Genomic DNA, 21973 nt, shown 5'->3' on the forward strand with positions numbered 1-21973 from the left:
GAGGTGTTTGTTTTCCACCAGAAGTAATGAAAACCATTAGTAATAGTCTTCATCTAAAAATCTAATCTCACGAGACTCCGTAACATCCGTAACATATCCGTAACAATTTTTCCTTCAGGGGCTGCTTAGCCTGCCAGGTCACAAAGCTCAAAGTGCTAAACGTGCAACGAAGATTTATAAAAGCAGAGGAATGGGGTTGGGGTTGGGGGAGAAGTGGGGAGACGGGGGACCGAGGAACTTTATTAATCAGTGAAGTAAAGTGTGGATCAGGTTTAATCCTTTTACAAATAAATCACTAACCGTTTCCTGTTTTCTCGAAAGGACCCGAGAGCAACGTGATCAACAAGGTCCCAAGAGGTAAACAATGAACAATGTAAACCATGTCTGGGACTCAACAATATACGTCAAATGTTTATAATGGTACATATTTCCAGAGCCTGAAAGTTGTAAAAGTATTCTTCAAACATCATCATCAGCTTCAGGAAGCTGTGTGATTGGTTAGAAATGAGGAAGCGCTTACAGATCTTCAAACATCATCATCAGCTTCAGGAAGCTGTGTGATTGGTTAGAAATGAGGAAGCGCTTACAGATCTTCAAACATCATCATCAGCTTCAGGAAGCATTCACTCACGTGGGATTACTAGAATGTTGTCCGAACTGGAAGCTGTGTGATTGGTTAGAAATGAGGAAGCGCTTACAGATCTTCAAAACAATGTTGTAGTTTATTAAATTAACACTAGGACCATGTTCCCAATGCAGATCAGTAATCTCACTCCCTGTTTGCTGGACAGTACCGGTAAGTGAGAAGGCTATTGGTTATTCCAACCAGCATTGAGTTATAAAATATCTTCAGTAGACTTACGAGAGTTTTTTTGTTTTTGCTGACCTCAACGAATGGGAAAATCCATGATGACAAAATCTAATTGAGATCAGTGTGAAAGCCCCACATGATGAGAGATGAATCATCAACAACAACACACATTGGTTTAATGGAACGTATACGTCATCCGAAAGGCCTTTCTTTTAGGAATATTCTACTGTTTGATCTCTGTACGGTAATGTTTCCGTTGGCTCTTTTAGGTCGTCAGACAAAATGAAAAGGAATCTTAGATGAATTCATTTCCCCATGACGCGTCTCTTTTTCCATTTGCTGTCGACTGATATTATTGTTGCTTGTCCTCCCCCTCCTCACATACACACACGAAGCACACACACGAAGCACACACACGTCAGCACCCCCTGCTATTTCTTCTATCCTCCCCGCTACCCCTCCTCTATCCTCCTCCTGCCCCCTCCTCTCTCCCTTCTCCACTCCCCTGCCCCCTTCTCTCTCCTCTCCCCTTCCTCCCCTCTCCCCTCCTCTCCCCTGCCCCCTTCTCTCTCCTCTCCCCTTCCTCCTCTCTCCTCTCCCCTCCACTCCCCTGCCCCCTTCTCTCTCCTCTCCCCTTCCTCCCCTCTCCCCTCCTCTCCCCTGCCCCCTTCTCTCTCCTCTCCCCTTCCTCCTCTCTCCTCTCCCCTCCACTCCCCTGCCCCCTCCTCTCCCCTGCCCCCTTCTCTTCTCTCCTCTCATCTGCCCCCTCCTCTCTCCTTCACCCTGCCTCCTCCTCTCTCCTCTCCCCTGCCCTCCCCCCTGCCCCCTTCTCTTCTCTCCTCTCCCCTGCCCCCTCCTCTCCATCCACCCCCTGCTGGCCCCCTGTTCTCTCATCCATCCTGCCCCCTCCTCTCTCTCCGCATTGTGGTTGATAAATACCAAAGCCTGCTCTTCCTCCTAGCAGACTACCACTTTACATAGTCGATAAACATCCGCAAGACAGGGGAATAAATACTTCCGAACTTTAGTATGTATTCCAATAAAATTGTAGGACCGCGTCGAGGAAGATCTTTCGACTCCATGAACATCGGGAATGAAGAAAAGCTACTGAACAATGAGGTAAGAAATTCTTTCCTTTTTTCTGCCTTATTCGATATTTGTTTTCTTGTTATAGGCAACTTTCTTTATAATTATCCATACATTGCATTTGGAACGGGGATATCTGTTTGAATGGGAGATAAGCATTGGGTTATTCTACTTTTTTTTAAACCCAATTCGTTTAAACAAACTATTTGGCGATATCAATTTAGTAGTGGCCTAATTAGTAGGCCTAAACATTAATTTCTCAGTAATCAACGACAGTTGCATGTTTTTTTTGTCGTCACTGGTTAAACCCAGAGTCATGTGTGTGTGTATATATAGCTCTGGTTAAGCCGTTTTAATCTGGTGATCATTACAATGCGTCATACGTTAAGAACTTCATGAGTGCAGAACTTTGCAGCGACACAAAACATTGCCAAAAAGAATTGCAAATATCTTGCATTGCCAGGTTGAAAAGACTTATCTATAAATCGTAAATATAGAATCACTCGAACCTCTTGAAACAGCACTTGTACTCCAACCCAATTAGGCTAAATCAATTAAAACACATCTAACATTTCAGTTCCTCATTCATCAGAAATGTTACCTGTTACCTCTCTATAACTAGCCTACTGATACAGACATATCGTTTTCACCATCAATTTATAATATATATAAAAACGATCAAATTAAAAAATAAAATATATATACCCGTATTAGAAGTGATAGGGTAAGATAATCACTCACATCAAATTAAGATCACTTAAAACAGTATCGTGTTGGATTCATTAACTGCACCTTAATCTCGCGTGGTAGATGAAAGTGGCTTTAGAGGAGCTAATAATAGGCTTCCGCCCTCACGCTCTCCTAAATGGGATTGCTTTAAATCTCGTGTTTGGACCGGACACCGGCACACCTTCGTTACTTCGTTAAACCAAGACGCCGAATCACCTACAGCGCAGTCCTGCCAATTTGACCCGTTCTGTGCCACTGTCCGGTGTCCCAAACTGCTATCTCGCTTGTTATAATGCTGCTACGGATTCTACTGACTGGGGGCCAACGACAACAGGTTTCCCGCGCTGTCTCGTCCATATTAGCTGAGGGAAATATGGTTGGTAGCAAATTAAATTCATTGTCACTGAAGGATGTACAGTTGGTGGCAAATTAAATTAGCTACATTTATCTTAGACTATAGGATAATTGTTACAAAATGGCACTTTAACTGAATAACGTGTTGACTGTAATTACACTAAGATATTAGGTTTATGTTTTATTTATTACTTAAGTGTTATGAAAAACTGATTTAATTGGCCATTTGGATGCCTTGAAACTGTGCCTTTCACCGACCCAGTGAAATTCAGAACAATGGACAGCGCCAACCAACCAACGCTTAAAATGGGGTTATTGCTATCCGGGGTGCTGATTTCCATTGACGTGATGACGGGATTAAAATCGATTGACCCTCGCCACTAATCCAATCTAATCCAAACAGGTTAAACGTACAATAGTTTCTGCTATTACATTAAAATGTTTTTTTTTTTTTTTTTACGAGTTATCTTAATTATTTAACCACAAACTAGAGAACACAGTTTTATCTGTAAAATAATCAGGATAAAGTGATTCATCTGATCTGGATATTGTTCCGGTTATTGTGCTAGTCCCGGTTATTGTGCGTGTATGATCAACTGATTAGTTAATTGGCACGACACTATAGGCTAGTTTAGACCTGGATTTAAACGCGCTGTTAGTTAGCAAAGTGAATTAGCTTCTTTCTTATTTAATGTGGTGTATTTGTTTTCTGACGTTTAATTGTATTTTTTCAATGTACAAGTTTACAAATCAATCCAAGTAGTCCTAGGCGCATATATATATATATATATATATATGGCACTTTAACTGGTATATATATACAACTATTTCAAGTTATTTAACCTTACAATTCCCAAAACACAATACACGTCGACTGATATTTAGTTTCGGGCCACGTGCATTCAACAGCTGCCACCTTCACAGCTGAGTGACTAAACGTCCCACCGCAGGCAGACAGACTGTGCGCCATTGGATGGATACTAGGCTACCCTAGCGCCATTGGATGGATACTAGGCTACCCTAGCGTCATTGGATGGATACTAGGCTACCCTAGCGTCATTGGATGGATACTAGGCTACCCTAGCGTCATTGGATGGATACTAGGCTACCCTAGCGTCATTGGATGGATACTAGGCTACCCTAGCGTCATTGGATGGATACTTGCCTACCCTAGCGCCATTGGATGGATACTAGCCTACCCTAGCATCATTGGATGGATACTAGGCTACCCTAGCGTCATTGGATGGATACTAGCCTACCCTAGCGCCATTGGATGGATACTAGTGACACTAATTAAAGTTGGCTGTTGAAAAGGGCATTCGTCAAATCTGTCGATGACTCATGACGCTAATTTCTGTTTCTGTTGTCTTTTTCCTCCCACACACACACAGATGAACAAATCAACCTTCACAAAGATTGAAGAATGCAGAACAGAGAAAAAGAACGCGCCGTCAGACGGCCGAGCAGCGATTGTCTTCTCACTGAAGAATGAAGTCGGAGGACTAGTGAAGGCGCTGAAACTTTTCCAGGTAAACCTAATTAATGTGCACCTGCACGATGTATGTAACCTAATTAATGTGCACCTGCACGATGTATGTAACCTAATTAATGTGCACCTGCACGATGTATGTAACCTAATTAATGTGCACCTGCACGATGTATGTAACCTAATTAATGTGCACCTGCACGATGTATGTAACCTAATTAATGTGCACCTGCACGATGTATGTAACCTAATTAATGTGCACCTGCACGATGTATGTAACCTAATTAATGTGCACCTGCACGATGTATGTAACCTAATTAATGTGCACCTGCACGATGTATGTAACCTAATTAATGTGCACCTGCACGATGTATGTAACCTAATTAATGTGCACCTGCACGATGTATGTAACCTAATTAATGTGCACCTGCACGATGTATGTAACCTAATTAATGTGCACCTGCACGATGTATGTAACCTAATTAATGTGCACCTGCACGATGTATGTAACCTAATTAATGTGCACCTGCACGATGTATGTAACCTAATTAATGTGCACCTGCACGATGTATGTAACCTAATTAATGTGCACCTGCACGATGTATGTAACCTAATTAATGTGCACCTGCACGATGTATGTAACCTAATTAATGTGCACCTGCACGATGTATGTAACCTAATTAATGTGCACCTGCACGATGTATGTAACCTAATTAATGTGCACCTGCACGATGTATGTAACCTAATTAATGTGCACCTGCACGATGTATGTAACCTAATTAATGTGCACCTGCACGATGTATGTAACCTAATTAATGTGCACCTGCACGATGTATGTAACCTATCTCGTTTGTGACAACAATGTTTTTTAAACTTTTTGATCTCACCTGATGTAAAAATCCGATTATAAATTGGTCTATTTAGGCTATGTTGGTTCAACGTGATTATCAAATCAAACTTTATTTGTCACATGCGCCGAATACAAACGGGTAGTTTACCGTGGAATTATTACTTAACCAACAGTGCAGCCATTAACCAACAGTGCAGTTCAAGAAGAGTTAAGAAAATATTTACCAAATAAACTAAAGTAAAAAAATAATAGAAGGTAACACAATAACATAACGAGGCTATATACAGGGGGTACCGGTATGGAGTCAGTATGCGGGGGTACAAGTTAGTTGAGGTAATTTGTGCATGTAGGTAGGGGTGAAGTAACTATGCAATGCAGGCCTCTACTGTTTTGCATGATATGATTTCCATAAACATTACTGAACAATATATTACAAACGTAGCAGCAGATTATAGATTACACACATTATATTGTAGATGTAACAAATAAAACGCCTTTAAATATATATATTCCATTTATTTTACAGGAAAACCACGTCAATCTTGTCCACATAGAATCCAGAAAATCGAAAAGGCGTAACTCTGAATTTGAGATCTTCGTGGACTGTGACAGCGATCACGAGCAGCTCAACGAGATCATTCAGCTGCTGCGTAAGCACGTTAACGTAGTGGACATGGACCCTCCTGATAACTCCTGTTTACCTGAAGAAGGTATGCCACAGTATAATTTTTGTTTTTACATTATTTTTAAATGATTGATTTCTACGTTTTTGTTAAAGAGTATATTCTATCACAGTATATTGAGTAAAGTTTTATATCGCAACAGTATACCGTATTTACACTTAGTCTCACAGAAGTATATTCCAATCTTTACAAATACACGATGGACCTAATTTTAAGTGGAAAAACAAATCCTTTCGATTTCAGATATAGAAAATGTCCCCTGGTTCCCCAAGAAGATCTCAGATCTGGACAAGTGTGCCAACCGGGTTCTAATGTACGGATCAGACTTGTATGCGGACCATCCGGTATGTAATATAATTCTAGAAACTAGGGCATTACTTTATCACGTTTATACATGACTTTATCTTGATGTTTGTTTTCATAACGACGTTAGATCTCACCCTCTTCTCACAGGGCTTCAAGGACAACGTCTACAGAAGGAGGAGGAAGCATTTCGCTGATCTCGCCATGAACTACAGACAGTAAGTACATTATGGTTTAAATAACACATTTTCCAAGAATAAAATATCATTATAATGGATCAAGTTTCCTCCTATTCTAGTTCTACTATATTCTACTGAACTCTACTCTATTCTACTGTACTCTATTCTACTTCCCTACTCTACTATATTCTACTCCACTCTATTCTACTGTATTCTACTCTACTGTATTCCTCTGCACTCTACTTTAGTCCTCTACTGTATTCTATTATATTCTACTGTACTCTATTCTACTTCACTACTCTACTATATTCTAATGTATTCTACTGTATTCTACTGCACTCTACTCTAGTCCTCTGTACCATACTCTATTCTACTGCACTACTCTACTATATTCTAATGTATGCTACTGTACTCTACTATATTCTACTCTACTGTATTCTACTGCACTCTACTCTAGTCCTCTGTACTGTACTCTATTCTACTGTACTCTATTCCTCTGTACCGTACTCTATTCTACTGTACTCTACTATATTCTACTCCACTCTATTCTACTGTATTCTACTCTACTGTATTCTTCTGCACTCTACTTTAGTCCTCTACTGTATTCTATTATATTCTACTGTACTCTATTCTACTTCACTACTCTACTATATTCTAATGTATTCTACTGTATTCTACTGCACTCTACTCTAGTCCTCTGTACCATACTCTATTCTACTGCACTACTCTACTATATTCTAATCTATTCTACTGTATTCTACTATATTCTACTCTACTGTATTCTACTGCACTCTACTCTAGTCCTCTGTACTGTACTCTATTCTACTGTACTCTATTCCTCTGTACCGTACTCTATTCTACTGTACTCTACTATATTCTACTCCACTCTATTCTACTGTATTCTACTCTACTGTATTCTACTGCACTCTACTCTATTCCTCTGTACCGTACTCTATTCTACTGCACTCTACTATATTCTACTGTACTCTACTGTATTCTACTCTACTATATTCTTCTGCACTCTACTTTAGTCCTCTACTGTATTCTATTATATTCTACTGTACTATATTCTATTCTACTCTACTATATTCTACTGTACTCTACTATATTCTACGGTACTATACTCCATTCTACTGAACTGTACTCTGCTCTATTCTACTGTACTCTATTCTACTGTACTCTACTATATTCTACTGTATTCTACTCTACTATGTTCTAATAACAGCCATGATCTTGTCCTTGTCCAGTGGGGATCCTATCCCTCGTATAGAGTTTACAGAGGAGGAGTTGGCGACGTGGGCGGTGGTGTACCGGGAGCTCAACAAGCTGTACCCTACCCACGCCTGTAGAGAGTACCTGAAGAATCTGCCTCTACTGGCCAAACACTGTGAATGTAGAGAGGATAACATACCCCAGCTAGAGGACGTATCACGCTTCCTTAGAGGTGAGATGGGTGGGGGTGGGGCTTGTGTATATACTGTGTGTGTTAGAGAGAGAGACACACACAGATGGATAAACAGAGAGACAGACAGAGCAAGAGCGTGTGAGACTTTAATGGTAAAAGAAATGTAACATATTATAACTCAGCAAAAAAAGAAACATCCCTTTTTCAGGACCCAGTCTTTCAAAGATAATTAGTAAAAATCCAAATAACTTCACAGATCTTCACCATGTTTGTTCAATGAACCATAAACAATTAATGAACATGCACCTGTGGAACGGTCGTTAAGACACTAGCAGCTTACAGACGGCAGGCAATTAAGGTCACAGTTATGAAAACTTAGGACACTAAAGAGGCCTTTCTACTGACTCTGAAAAACACCAAAGGAAAGATGCCCAGGGTCCCTACTCATCTGCGTGAACATGCCTTAGGCATGCTGCAAGGAGGCATGAGGACTACATATGTGGCCAGGACAATAAATTGCAATGTCCGTACTGTGAAACACCTAAGACAGTGCTACAGGGAGACAGGACGGACAGCTGATCGTCCTCGCAGTGGCAGACCATGTGTAAAAACACCTGCACAGGATCGGTACATCCAAACATCACACCTGCGGGACAGGTACAGGATGGCAACAACAACTGCCCGAGTTACACCAGGAACGCACAATCCCTCCATCAGTGCTCAGACTGTCCGCAATAGGCTGAGAGAGGCTGAACTGAGGGCTTGTAGGCCTGTTGAAAGGCAGGTCCTCACCAGACATCACCGGCAACAACGTCGCCTATGGGCACAAACTCACCATTGCTGGACCAGACAGGACTGACAAGAAGTGCTCTTCACTGACGAGTCGCGGTTTTGTCTCACCAGGGGTGATGGTTGGATTCGTGTTTATCGTTGAAGGAATGAGCGTTACACGGAGGCCTGTACTCTGGAGCGGGATCGATTTGGAGGTGGAGGGTCCATCATGTTCTGGGGTGGTGTGTCACAGCATCATCGGACTGAGCTTGTTGTCATTGCAGGCATTGCAGGCAATCTCAACGCTGTGCGTTACAGGAATGACATCCTCCTTCCTCATGTGGTACCCTTCCTGCAGGCTCATCCTGACATGACCCTCCAGCATGACAATGCAACCAGCCATACGGCTCGTTCTGTGTGTGATTTCCTGCAAGACAGGAATATCAGTGTTCTGCCATGGCCAGCGAAGAGCCCGGACCTCAATCCCATTGAGCACATCTGGGACATGTTGAATCGGAGGGTGAGGGCTAGGGCCATTCCCCCCAGAAATGTCTGGGAACTTGCAGGGGCCTTGGTGGAAGAGTGGGGTAACATCTCACAGCAAGAACTGGAAAATCTGGTGCAGTCCACGAGGAGATGCACTGTAGTACTTCGTTTCTGGTGTGGCCACCAGCTGCATTGACTGTTACTTTTGATTTGGACCCCCCCCCCCCCCCCCCCCCCCCTTTGTTCAGGGACACATTATTCCATTTCTGTTAGTCACATGTCTGTGGAACTTGTTCAGTTTGTCTCAGTTGTTGAATCTTGTTATGTTCATAAACATATTTATACATGTTAAGTTTGCTGAAAATATACTTTTTTTATATAATATTTTGTAAGATTGATCAGGAACAGGCCTCTGTTTGTGACAGTTTGGATCCAGTATGTGACATTGCCTTGAATCTTTTAGAGCGGACAGGCTTTACCATCAGGCCTGTGGCAGGTTACCTCTCCCCCAGAGACTTCCTAGCTGGTCTGGCCTTCCGTGTGTTCCACTGTACCCAGTATGTCCGACACAGCTCCGACCCCCTCTACACACCAGAGCCGTAAGTACCACAATACATCATTTATTTTAGCAGGGTGTCCCATTTAGACCAAGGTCTCTCTTGCAAGTGAGCCCTGCATTTTTACAGTTACACAACAATTCCATCAGCACGGCAGCATAGGAAATACAAAACATGCACAATGATCACGAACAACCACATTCCTCAGTGAAGGGCCCTTAACCAACATTCTGAATGACCTGAAAGGCTCCAGTATGTCCAACTGTAGGGTATAATCTCATCATGAGCTAGTTAGCTAGATTCACCATTTATTCTGTGTTTATTTACCTTGCATACTACATACATTACATACCTTACATACTACATACATTACATATTACACACTACATATATTACATACACTGAATGTATAGAGTACATAATGTATAAGAAAAGTAAATAAAGGGCTGTATAACTCAGCGTTTCTTGTTTCTGGTCACACAGAGACACATGCCATGAATTGCTGGGTCACGTCCCGTTGCTGGCTGAGCCCAGCTTCGCCCAGTTCTCCCAGGAGATAGGCCTGGCTTCCCTCGGAGCTTCAGATGAATCCATACAGACCCTGGCCACTGTGAGTAGTCATCCTGTCTAACACTAGCCTTCCCAGGGACGGTTAGAGTAGTCATTCTGTCTAACACTAGCCTTCCCAGGGACGGTTAGTAGTCATCCTGTCTAACACTAGCCTTCCCAGGGACGGTTAGTAGTCATCCTGTCTAACACTAGCCATACAGACCCAGGTCACTGTGAGTAGTCATCCTGTCTAACACTAGCCATACAGACCCAGGTCACTGTGAGTAGTCATCCTGTCTAACACTAGCCATACAGACCCAGGTCACTGTGAGTAGTCATCCTGTCTAACACTAGCCATACAGACCCAGGTCACTGTGAGTAGTCCTCCTGTCTAACACTAGCCTTCCCAGGGACGGTTAGTAGTCCTCCTGTCTAACACTAGCCTTCCCAGGGACGGTTAGTAGGCATCCTGTCTAACACTAGCCTTCCCAGGGACGGTTAGTAGTCATCCTGTCTAACACTAGCCTTCCCAGGGACGGTTAGTAGTCATCCTGTCTAACACTAGCCTTCCCAGGGACGGTTAGTAGTCATCCTGTCTAACACTAGCCTTCCCAGGGACGGTTAGTAGTCATCCTGTCTAACACTAGCCTTCCCAGGGACGGTTAGTAGTCATCCTGTCTAACACTAGCCTTCCCAGGGACGGTTAGTAGTCATCCTGTCTAACACTAGCCTTCCCAGGGACGGTTAGTAGTCGTCCTGTCTAACACTAGCCTTCCCAGGGACGGTTAGTAGTCGTCCTGTCTAACACTAGCCTTCCCAGGGACGGTTAGTAGTCGTCCTGTCTAACACTAGCCTTCCCAGGGACGGTTAGTAGTCATCCTGTCTAACACTAGCCTTCCCAGGGACGGTTAGTAGTCATCCTGTCTAACACTAGCCTTCCCAGGGACGGTTAGTAGTCATCCTGTCTAACACTAGCCTTCCCAGGGACGGTTAGTAGTCATCCTGTCTAACACTAGCCTTCCCAGGGACGGTTAGTAGTCATCCTGTCTAACACTAGCCTTCCCAGGGACGGTTAGTAGTCATCCTGTCTAACACTAGCCTTCCCAGGGACGGTTAGTAGTCATCCTGTCTAACACTAGCCTTCCCAGGGACGGTTAGTAGTCATCCTGTCTAACACTAGCCTTCCCAGGGACGGTTAGTAGTCATCCTGTCTAACACTAGCCTTCCCAGGGACGGTTAGTAGTCATCCTGTCTAACACTAGCCTTCCCAGGGACGGTTAGTAGTCATCCTGTCTAACACTAGCCTTCCCAGGGACGGTTAGTAGTCATCCTGTCTAACACTAGCCTTCCCAGGGACGGTTAGTAGTCATCCTGTCTAACACTAGCCTTCCCAGGGACGGTTAGTAGTCATCCTGTCTAACACTAGCCTTCCCAGGGACGGTTAGTAGTCATCCTGTCTAACACTAGCCTTCCCAGGGACGGTTAGTAGTCATCCTGTCTAACACTAGCCTTCCCAGGGACGGTTAGTAGTCATCCTGTCTAACACTAGCCTTCCCAGGGACGGTTAGTAGTCATCCTGTCTAACACTAGCCTTCCCAGGGACGGTTAGTAGTCATCCTGTCTAACACTAGCCTTCCCAGGGACGGTTAGTAGTCATCCTGTCTAACACTAGCCTTCCCAGGGACGGTTAGTAGTCATCCTGTCTAACACTAGCCTTCCCAGGGACGGTTAGTAGCATCCTGTCTAACACTAGCCTTCCCAGGGACGGTTAGTAGCATCCTGTCTAACACTAGCCTTCCCAGGGACGGTTAGTAGCATCCTGTCTAACACTAGCCTTCCCAGGGACGGTTAGTAGTCATCCTGTCTAACACTAGCCTTCCCAGGGAAGGTTAGTAGTCATCCTGTCTAACACTAGCCTTCCCAGGGACGGTTAGTAGTCATCCTGTCTAACACTAGCCTTCCCAGGGACGGTTAGTAGTCATCCTGTCTAACACTAGCCTTCCCAGGGACGGTTAGTAGCATCCTGGTTAGTAGCATCCATACATTTAAAATGTAACAAGTACTTTTGGGCATCAGGTTAAATGTACAGAGTAAAAAGTATTTTATTTTCTTCAGGAATGTAGTAAAGTAAAAGTTGTCAAATATAAATAGTAAAGTACAGATACCTTAAAAAAAACGACTTAAGTAGTACTTTAAAGTATTTTTTACTTCAGTACTTTATACCACTGCAGGATAGTAACATTACTCACCTTCTCAAGGATGGCTGGTTGAGAATAGCTTCGTCACCAACCCTGAACTTGGCTGGTTGAGAATAGCTTAGTCACCAACCCTGAACTTGGCTGGTTGAGAATAGCTTCGTCACCAACCCTGAACTTGGCTGGTTGGTTGAGAATAGCTTAGTCACCAACCCTGAACTTGGCTGGTTGAGAATAGCTTAGTCACCAACCCTGAACTTGGCTGGTTGGTTGAGAATAGCTTAGTCACCAACCCTGAACTTGGCTGGTTGAGAATAGCTTAGTCACCAACCCTGAACTTGGCTGGTTGGTTGAGAATAGCTTAGTCACCAACCCTGAACTTGGCTGGTTGGTTGAGAATAGCTTCGTCACCAACCCTGAACTTGGCTGGTTGAGAATAGCTTCGTCATCAACCCTGAACTTGGCTGGTTGGTTGAGAATAGCTTAGTCACCAACCCTGAACTTGGCTGGTTGGTTGAGAATAGCTTAGTCACCAACCCTGAACTTGGCTGGTTGAGAATAGCTTAGTCACCAACCCTGAACTTGGCTGGTTGGTTGAGAATAGCTTCGTCACCAACCCTGAACTTGGCTGGTTGAGAATAGCTTCGTCATCAACCCTGAACTTGGCTGGTTGGTTGAGAATAGCTTAGTCACCAACCCTGAACTTGGCTGGTTGGTTGAGAATAGCTTAGTCACCAACCCTGAACTTGGCTGGTTGAGAATAGCTTAGTCACCAACCCTGAACTTGGCTGGTTGGTTGAGAATAGCTTAGTCACCAACCCTGAACTTGGCTGGTTGGTTGAGAATAGCTTAGTCACCAACCCTGAACTTGGCTGGTTGGTTGAGAATAGCTTAGTCACCAACCCTGAACTTGGCTGGTTGGTTGAGAATAGCTTAGTCACCAACCCTGAACTTGGCTGGTTGGTTGAGAATAGCTTCGTCACCAACCCTGAACTTGGCTGGTTGGTTGAGAATAGCTTAGTCACCAACCCTGAACTTGGCTGGTTGGTTGAGAATAGCTTAGTCACCAACCCTGAACTTGGCTGGTTGGTTGAGAATAGCTTCGTCATCAACCCTGAACTTGGCTGGTTGGTTGAGAATAGCTTAGTCACCAACCCTGAACTTGGCTGGTTGGTTGAGAATAGCTTCGTCACCAACCCTGAACTTGGCTGGTTGAGAATAGCTTCGTCACCAACCCTGAACTTGGCTGGTTGAGAATAGCTTCGTCATCAACCCTGAACTTGGCTGGTTGAGAATAGCTTCGTCAACAACCCTGAACTTGGCTGGTTGAGAATAGCTTAGTCACCAACCCTGAACTTGGCTGGTTGGTTGAGAATAGCTTAGTCACCAACCCTGAACTTGGCTGGTTGGTTGAGAATAGCTTAGTCACCAACCCTGAACTTGGCTGGTTGGTTGAGAATAGCTTAGTCACCAACCCTGAACTTGGCTGGTTGGTTGAGAATAGCTTAGTCACCAACCCTGAACTTGGCTGGTTGGTTGAGAATAGCTTAGTCACCAACCCTGAACTTGGCTGGTTGGTTGAGAATAGCTTAGTCACCAACCCTGAACTTGGCTGGTTGGTTGAGAATAGCTTAGTCACCAACCCTGAACTTGGCTGGTTGGTTGAGAATAGCTTAGTCACCAACCCTGAACTTGGCTGGTTGGTTGAGAATAGCTTAGTCACCAACCCTGAACTTGGCTGGTTGGTTGAGAATAGCTTAGTCACCAACCCTGAACTTGGCTGGTTGGTTGAGAATAGCTTAGTCACCAACCTTGAACTTGGCTGGTTGGTTGAGAATAGCTTAGTCACCAACCCTGAACTTGGCTGGTTGGTTGAGAATAGCTTAGTCACCAACCCTGAACTTGGCTGGTTGGTTGAGAATAGCTTAGTCACCAACCCTGAACTTGGCTGGTTGGTTGAGAATAGCTTAGTCACCAACCCTGAACTTGGCTGGTTGGTTGAGAATAGCTTAGTCACCAACCCTGAACTTGGCTGGTTGGTTGAGAATAGCTTAGTCACCAACCCTGAACTTGGCTGGTTGGTTGAGAATAGCTTAATCACCAACCCTGAACTTGGCTGGTTGGTTGAGAATAGCTTAGTCACCAACCCTGAACTTGGCTGGTTGGTTGAGAATAGCTTAGTCACCAACCCTGAACTTGGCTGGTTGGTTGAGAATAGCTTAGTCACCAACCCTGAACTTGGCTGGTTGGTTGAGAATAGCTTAGTCACCAACCTTGAACCTTGTTAGTCTGGTCCTACATCTGATTGTTCTGTCTTGTCAACTCTTATCATTATTGATGTGACAATGACCAATCAGAGTTGGCACAAGACCACAAACAGATCTGGGACCGTGCTAGAACCTAGAGAGGGGCAGTTCACATCTCATTACTGACTCTGACATGTGTTGTTGTGTTTCAGTGTTATTTCTTCACGGTGGAGTTCGGCCTGTGTAAACAGGAGGGGAAGCTGAGAGCTTACGGAGCAGGCCTGCTATCCTCTATCAGTGAACTCCAGGTATATCATTGTAGCAAAATCTGTGTGGGGGGTCGGGGGGGGGGTCCCCCGACTGGGACTCTAACACGGGTCCAGCAACTATCAAGTCAACACATTTACTGTTATATTAGAAACTAAAGGGAGTATTGTATTACAAACAAAGTTATTTAGGGGAGAATGCTGATTTTTAAATATTTATTAAAATATATTTTTTATTACAAGATTAGTCTTAATCTGTGCCTGGGAAACCGGACCATTGCAAAAGTAATGCATTATGGGGAATAAACTGCCATTTAGGGCACAACCTCTGCACATTCCAGATGTTTTGTTCTTCCTCCCCCCCCTCCAGCATGCTCTGTCTGGTAACGCCGTCATCATGCCCTTTGACCCCAAGGTCACATGTAAACAAGAGTGCATCATCACCACATTTCAGGACGTCTACTTTGTGTCCGACAGCTTCGAGGAGGCCAAAGTCAAGATGAGGTGAGGAGTGAAACCCTTAGGGTCAAAGGGCATCTGGGATCTTACTGTATAGTAACACATTATTAAAAGGTTGATTTACCTTCATAAGGACGTGTGTACTGTTTATGTATGGGTTATGTACGGGTCGTGAATGGGTTATGTACGGGTCGTGAATGTGTTATGATGTCCTTGTGTAGGTAACTTGTAAACAAAGTGTTACTGGATTGATACATTTTTTAAATTTTATTTGTACCTTTTTATTTAACTATAGGCAAGTCATTTAAGAACAAATTCTTATTTTCAATGACGGCCTACCGGGGAACAGTGGGTTAAACTGCCTGTTCAGGGGCAGAACCACAGATTTGTACCTTGTCAGCTCGGGGATTTGAACTTGCTATACGTATAAATGCTTTTAGATAGATAGATATATATAACTCATTCTTCCCCATCCTGCAGGGAGTTTGCCAAGACGATCAAGCGTCCGTTCACGGTGCGATATAACCCCTACACCCAGAGTGTGGACGTTCTGAAGGACACTCCCAGCATTAACAGCGTGGTGGAGGAGCTGAGACACGACCTGGACATCGTGGGCGACGCCCTCAGCCGGCTTAACAAACACCTGGGGGTCTGAGTGACAACCCAAAGCACTATGAGTCGCATACTGCCTTCTAAATGACACCCTGTCGCCTGCATGTGGGCCCTCCCTGGTCTAGTAGTGCACTGTTTAGGGAATAGGGTGCCATTTGGAACACAAGGCCTAGGTCCTCTGATGACCTCAACGCCATCATCATGAGTGTATGTGACGACCTCGACACACCACTCCTGGTTCTCCTGTCCAATTATTATCCATCATTCAGATCTGTTTGTGCTGTCTGGCCATCTTCCGTGGTCATTTTCACCCCAAACAATGACATCGGAGACGGTAACTGGCGAGACGGCTCCGACAGAAGAAATCTGGGCCTCCCCCAAGCCACATCCCTGACACACACCTCACTATTGTGACGTCTCTTATGTAAATCAATTCTCTGCTCGTGATCCACCTCTGTATTACTCCCAGCCTATGACTTCCCCTTATCTTCCTCATTCAATGCATCCAAAGATACAGTACCTTACTAATAACGTACAACTATGGTGTCCAATATATTCCTCCAATTGTTGTGTGTAAGGTTGTTGCTGGGATGAATTTAATGCTGTAATGTATAATATTACTATTCAAAAGTGTAAATGTATTCAAGGATGATTTTGACAGAAATGGTTCACATTATCCACTTCTAAATCATAAAAAAAAAAAAATTCAAAATGTAACTGTAGTACATGTACTCATGTAAACTTTAAATATCATTATTTTTCTACTGTAAATAAATGTTAACTGATTATGTACAAGTCGTGAAAAAAAAAATGTGCGTGTATCTCTTATGTATGGGTAATGTATTTCTTTGTTAAAATGTCAATAAACTTTTCCTGAAGAGAATATGTCTTGGCATTGTGAAATGATGGGGATGTGGGATAATGGCAGGGTTGCCAGGTCTAGCTAAAATATCTAGACCAATAACCTCTCAAAACCCGCCCACAAGGCCTGAAAACTAGCCCAGCAAGAGAATAGTAACCACATTTATCCAATGAATACTTCCAACTAGCTTGGAAAGACCGTACCGTGCAGTATCGAAGAGCCCTCACTGCTGCTCATCATCCTATTTTTATTTTTGATACTGTTGCAAAGCTAACTAAAAAGCAGCATTCCAAAAGAGAGGATGGCCTTCACTTCAGCAGTAATAAATTCATGAACTTCTTTGAGGAAAAGATCATGATCATTAGAAAACAAATTACGGACTCCTCTTTAAATCTGCGTATTTCTCCAAAGCTCTGCACAACACTGCCAGGACCTAGGATCAAGGGAGCACTGATTTATGGAATAGGGAGAACACTGTGGTCCTCCCGTAACCTGCTCGTAGGGAAAAGCGTAGAGACCACCCCCCCCAGGCAGTGGCCATGGTAGCCACGGAAGCCCTGGAGTGGTACGGAAGGAAGGGGGCCTCGACCCCAGGCGAAGGGTCCCCCACAACACCCTAGGTCCCGGCGGCCACGGACTGACAGCGCTGCGGCGCCAAGGGCGATGCGCCTAGAGGGGAGGGATCTCCTCTGAGCCCCGAAGGACAGGACGGTAATTTATTCAGAGGAGCAGGATGAGGCGAGTTTGATAATGACTCACCCCGCTCCTGTACAAGGGACCGAAGACAGCCTTTTAACAAAGTGACTTTTTAACATGTTTTTTTCATGTCTTAAAAATGTTTTACCTTTGTTAGATCATTAGTACACATTTTAAATGGCTTCTACAGATTTGATGTTTTTACAAGGAAAGTACTTTTATTCATGGTTGTTTTCATTGATTTTAACAACATGTAAATGTAGCTTTCAAATGCTGTGTTTTATGCCTTATTGCCGTTTTTATGTGAATGAAATGATGTAAAAAATGTTTGAGCTGTTTTTGAAAGGAAATGTGTTCATAAAACTTTTCCAAAATAAAAAAGAATCTGTTATCAGTTTAATATCTGATACGTCCCCTGTCTGGGGACCATATATTAAATAGATTTTTGGAATAGGGAGATGGAATAGGGGCTTGCTCTGTCCACTCCACGCATCAACCTGGTATTGCAGTACCTCCAGGAACGGTGCACCCCCTGCCTCCAGGAACGGTGCACCCCCTACCTCCAGGAACGGTGCACCCCCTGCCTCCAGGAACGGTGCACCCCCTGCCTCCAGGAACGGTGCACCCCCTGCCTCAGCCTCCAGTATTTATGCTGCAGTAGTTTATGTGTCGGGGGGCTAGGGTCAGTTTGTTATATCTGGAGTACTTCTCCTGTCCTATTCGGTGTCCTGTGTGAATCTAAGTGTGCGTTCTCTAATTCTCTCCTTCTCTCTTTCTTTCTCTCTCTCGGAGGACCTGAGCCCTAGGACCATGCCCCAGGACTACCTGACATGATGACTCCTTGCTGTCCCCAGTCCACCTGGCCATGCTGCTGTTCCAGTTTCAACTGACCTGAGCCCTAGGACCATGCCCCAGGACTACCTGACATGATGACTCCTTGCTGTCCCCAGTCCACCTGGCCATGCTGCTGCTCCAGTTTCAACTTCCACCTGACTGTGCTGCTGCTCCAGTTTCAACTGTTCTGCCTTATTATTATTCGACCATGCTGGTCATTTATGAACATTTGAACATCTTGGCCATGTTCTGTTATAATCTCCACCCGGCACAGCCAGAAGAGGACTGGCCACCCCACATAGCCTGATTCCTCTCTAGGTTTCTTCCTAGGTATTGGCCTTTCTAGGGAGTTTTTCCTAGCCACCGTGCTTCTACACCTGCATTGCTTGCTGTTTGGGGTTTTAGGCTGGGTTTCTGTACAGCACTTTGAGATATCAGCTGATGTACGAAGGGCTATATAAATAAATTTGATTTGATTTGATTTGCCTCCAGGAACGGTGCACCCCCTGCCTCCAAGAACGGTGCACCCCCTACCTCCAGGAACGGTGCACCCCCTGCCTCCAGGAACGGTGCACCCCCTGCCTCCAGGAACGGTGCACCCCCTACCTCCAGGAACGGTGCACCCCCTACCTCCAGGAACGGTGCACCCCCTGCCTCCAGGAACGGTGCACCCCCTACCTCCAGGAACGGTGCACCCCCTGCCTCCAGGAACGGTGCACCCCCTGCCTCCAGGAACGGTGCACCCCCTACCTCCAGGAACGGTGCACCTCCAGGAACGGTGCACCCCCTGCCTCCAGGAACGGTGCACCCCCTGCCTCCAGGAACGGTGCACCCCCTGCCGTTGTCAATATAAATGTTCATGGATTTAGATTCTTTGAAATATGAGCTACTTTTGAACAGTATGTTCGTTAATGTTCATGTAGCTGTTTGCCGAAGGTTATTGTATTTGATCTATATTGATATATGCTCTTGCTTTGTAATGTAAGCGAGGTTTGTTTTGTATTACAAAGTGATGGCTGTTTGTCCTTCTTTACAACACAGATTATCCATTATATTGACCAGATACTAGTGGCCGCTCTAACAAGGAATATATATATATTAAAGGAATTCTGTCGGCAGGAGGAATGTCAGGTGGGGCTATTCTAGCCAATGAGAGGGCAGATACACATGTGAACAACATGCACAACGTTTTCCACTAGTTACCACAGCCACAAAGTAAAATAAAACGGGTTATTAATTTTGAGGTCATTGTGAACTGCTGTAGCCTTAGCCTACCATTTGATACAGTAAATATGTTGAAATTATATCACTGGGGGTCATTGCGAATCAATTTGCGTCACTTGTGTAGCCTGTTAGCGAAGTCGCCAAGCCAATGTGTTTCTGAGTGTGATACTCTATAGTTGGAGTGAGGCAAGTTAGGCATTATTTACTACGTAATGAACGGAACTGAATGCGTGCTACAAAATGATACGGAAGTAAAGACATTCTTAACAACATTACCTTGCTCTTGTATTGCATAATCAGCATTACAAAACATAGCCTACCTGTTCAGGGAAAAGTCCACAATGAAACTGACATTAAATGTGGAGAATGATACATTTGCGATAGAGCTGTGACCATGATCGCAATCGATAACTTCCAATGTAATTAACTAAACATGGACATTAATAAATGCATAGTAACACAAGGCAACAACAACAAACGGAAGTTCTAGGCTATTTATTCAATCCGATTGCCAGCTCCAGGTAGGCGACACAAGTGGCACAAAATGGTTTGCAATGACTCCAGTGATATCGTCATTTCGAAGTAATTATTGTATTAAATGGTAGCCTGCAATGCATATACATTAATAGGCTACTTGATGGCAAGTGTATCATTCTCCACATTTAATGTCAGTTTCATTGAGGACTTTTTCCCAAAGCGAGGGAGTTTCATAACATCCATTTCTCAGTTGGTAGAGCATGGCACTTGCAAGGCCATGGTTGTGGGTTCAATTCCCACAGCAAACCAGTATGATGAACACCTATGAAAATGTATGCTCTCACTACTACTGTAAGTGACTCTGGATAAGAGAGTCTGCTAAATGACTCACTACTATTAGTGACTCTGGATAAGAGAGTCTGCTAAATGACTCACTACTGTAAGTGGCTCTGGATAAGAGAGTCTGCTAAATGACTCACTACTGTAAGTGACTCTGGATAAGAGAGTCTGCTAAATGACTCACTACTGTAAGTGACTCTGGATAAGAGAGTCTGCTAAATGACTCACTACTGTAAGTGGCTCTGGATAAGAGAGTCTGCTAAATGACTCACTACTGTAGTGCCTCTGGATAAGAGAGTCTGCTAAATGACTCACTACTGTAAGTGACTCTGGATAAGAGAGTCTGCTAAATGACTCACTACTATTAGTGACTCTGGATAAGAGAGTCTGCTAAATGACTCACTACTGTAAGTGACTCTGGATAAGAGAGTCTGCTAAATGACTCACTACTGTAAGTGACTCTGGATAAGAGAGTCTGCTAAATGACTCACTACTGTAAGTGACTCTGGATAAGAGAGTCTGCTAAATGACTCACTACTGTAAGTGGCTCTGGATAAGAGAGTCTGCTAAATGACTCACTACTGTAGTGCCTCTGGATAAGAGAGTCTGCTAAATGACTCACTACTGTAAGTGACTCTGGATAAGAGAGTCTGCTAAATGACTCACTACTATTAGTGACTCTGGATAAGAGAGTCTGCTAAATGACTCACTACTGTAAGTGACTCTGGATAAGAGAGTCTGCTAAATGACTCACTACTGTAAGTGACTCTGGATAAGAGAGTCTGCTAAATGACTCACTACTGTAAGTGACTCTGGATAAGAGAGTCTGCTAAATGACTCACTACTGTAAGTGGCTCTGGATAAGAGAGTCTGCTAAATGACTCACTACTGTAAGTGACTCTGGATAAGAGAGTCTGCTAAATGACTCACTACTATTAGTGACTCTGGATAAGAGAGTCTGCTAAATGACTCACTACTGTAAGTGACTCTGGATAAGAGAGTCTGCTAAATGACTCACTACTATTAGTGACTCTGGATAAGAGAGTCTGCTAAATGACTCACTACTGTAAGTGACTCTGGATAAGAGAGTCTGCTAAATGACTCACTACTGTAAGTGACTCTGGATAAGAGAGTCTGCTAAATGACTCACTACTGTAAGTGACTCTGGATAAGAGAGTCTGCTAAATGACTCACTACTGTAAGTGGCTCTGGATAAGAGAGTCTGCTAAATGACTCACTACTGTAAGTGACTCTGGATAAGAGAGTCTGCTAAATGACTCACTACTATTAGTGACTCTGGATAAGAGAGTCTGCTAAATGACTCACTACTGTAAGTGGCTCTGGATAAGAGAGTCTGCTAAATGACTCACTACTGTAAATGACTCTGGATAAGAGAGTCTGCTAAATGACTCACTACTGTAAATGACTCTGGATAAGAGAGTCTGCTAAATGACTCACTACTGTAAGTGACTCTGGATAAGAGAGTCTGCTAAATGACTCACTACTGTAAATGA

General features: G+C 43.8%; 1 protein-coding gene and 1 pseudogene across 2 annotated transcripts; both read left to right on the plus strand.

The window, feature by feature from the left end:
* Positions 1 to 1761: 1761 nt before the first annotated feature.
* tph1a (tryptophan hydroxylase 1 (tryptophan 5-monooxygenase) a) lies at positions 1762 to 16902 on the plus strand. Of its 2 annotated transcripts, none has more exons than XM_020475295.2 (11): positions 1762 to 1930; positions 4372 to 4509; positions 5843 to 6026; positions 6243 to 6343; positions 6453 to 6520; positions 7729 to 7925; positions 9607 to 9742; positions 10184 to 10310; positions 14903 to 14998; positions 15327 to 15460; positions 15896 to 16895. In XM_020475295.2, exons 1-11 carry the CDS (start codon positions 1841 to 1843, stop codon positions 16068 to 16070), a joined length of 1446 nt encoding a protein of 481 aa, XP_020330884.1. In that variant the 5' UTR covers positions 1762 to 1840; the 3' UTR covers positions 16071 to 16895. The 2 variants fall into 2 exon arrangements, with proteins under 2 accessions (XP_020330884.1, XP_031688807.1); XM_031832947.1 differs by lacking the exon at positions 1762 to 1930 and adding an exon at positions 2808 to 3002 and having other exon boundaries at positions 15896 to 16902.
* Positions 16903 to 17944: 1042 nt separating this feature from the next.
* On the plus strand, positions 17945 to 18119 carry LOC116376035 (uncharacterized; annotated as a pseudogene).
* The last annotated feature ends 3854 nt before the right edge of the window (positions 18120 to 21973 follow it).

The sequence above is a fragment of the Oncorhynchus kisutch genome, linkage group LG10, assembly GCF_002021735.2.
Source record: "Oncorhynchus kisutch isolate 150728-3 linkage group LG10, Okis_V2, whole genome shotgun sequence".
Taxonomy (NCBI): domain Eukaryota; kingdom Metazoa; phylum Chordata; class Actinopteri; order Salmoniformes; family Salmonidae; genus Oncorhynchus; species Oncorhynchus kisutch.

Excerpts from the sequence above, each read along its gene's own strand:
- tph1a (XM_020475295.2), top strand. The coding sequence starts at position 1,841 with ATGTATTCCAATAAAATTGTAGGACCGCGTCGAGGAAGATCTTTCGAC. Across the intron at positions 10,311-14,902 it reads CCATACAGACCCTGGCCACT|TGTTATTTCTTCACGGTGGA; the intron begins GTGAGTAGTCAT and ends GTTGTGTTTCAG. Across the intron at positions 14,999-15,326 it reads CCTCTATCAGTGAACTCCAG|CATGCTCTGTCTGGTAACGC; the intron begins GTATATCATTGT and ends CCCCCCCTCCAG.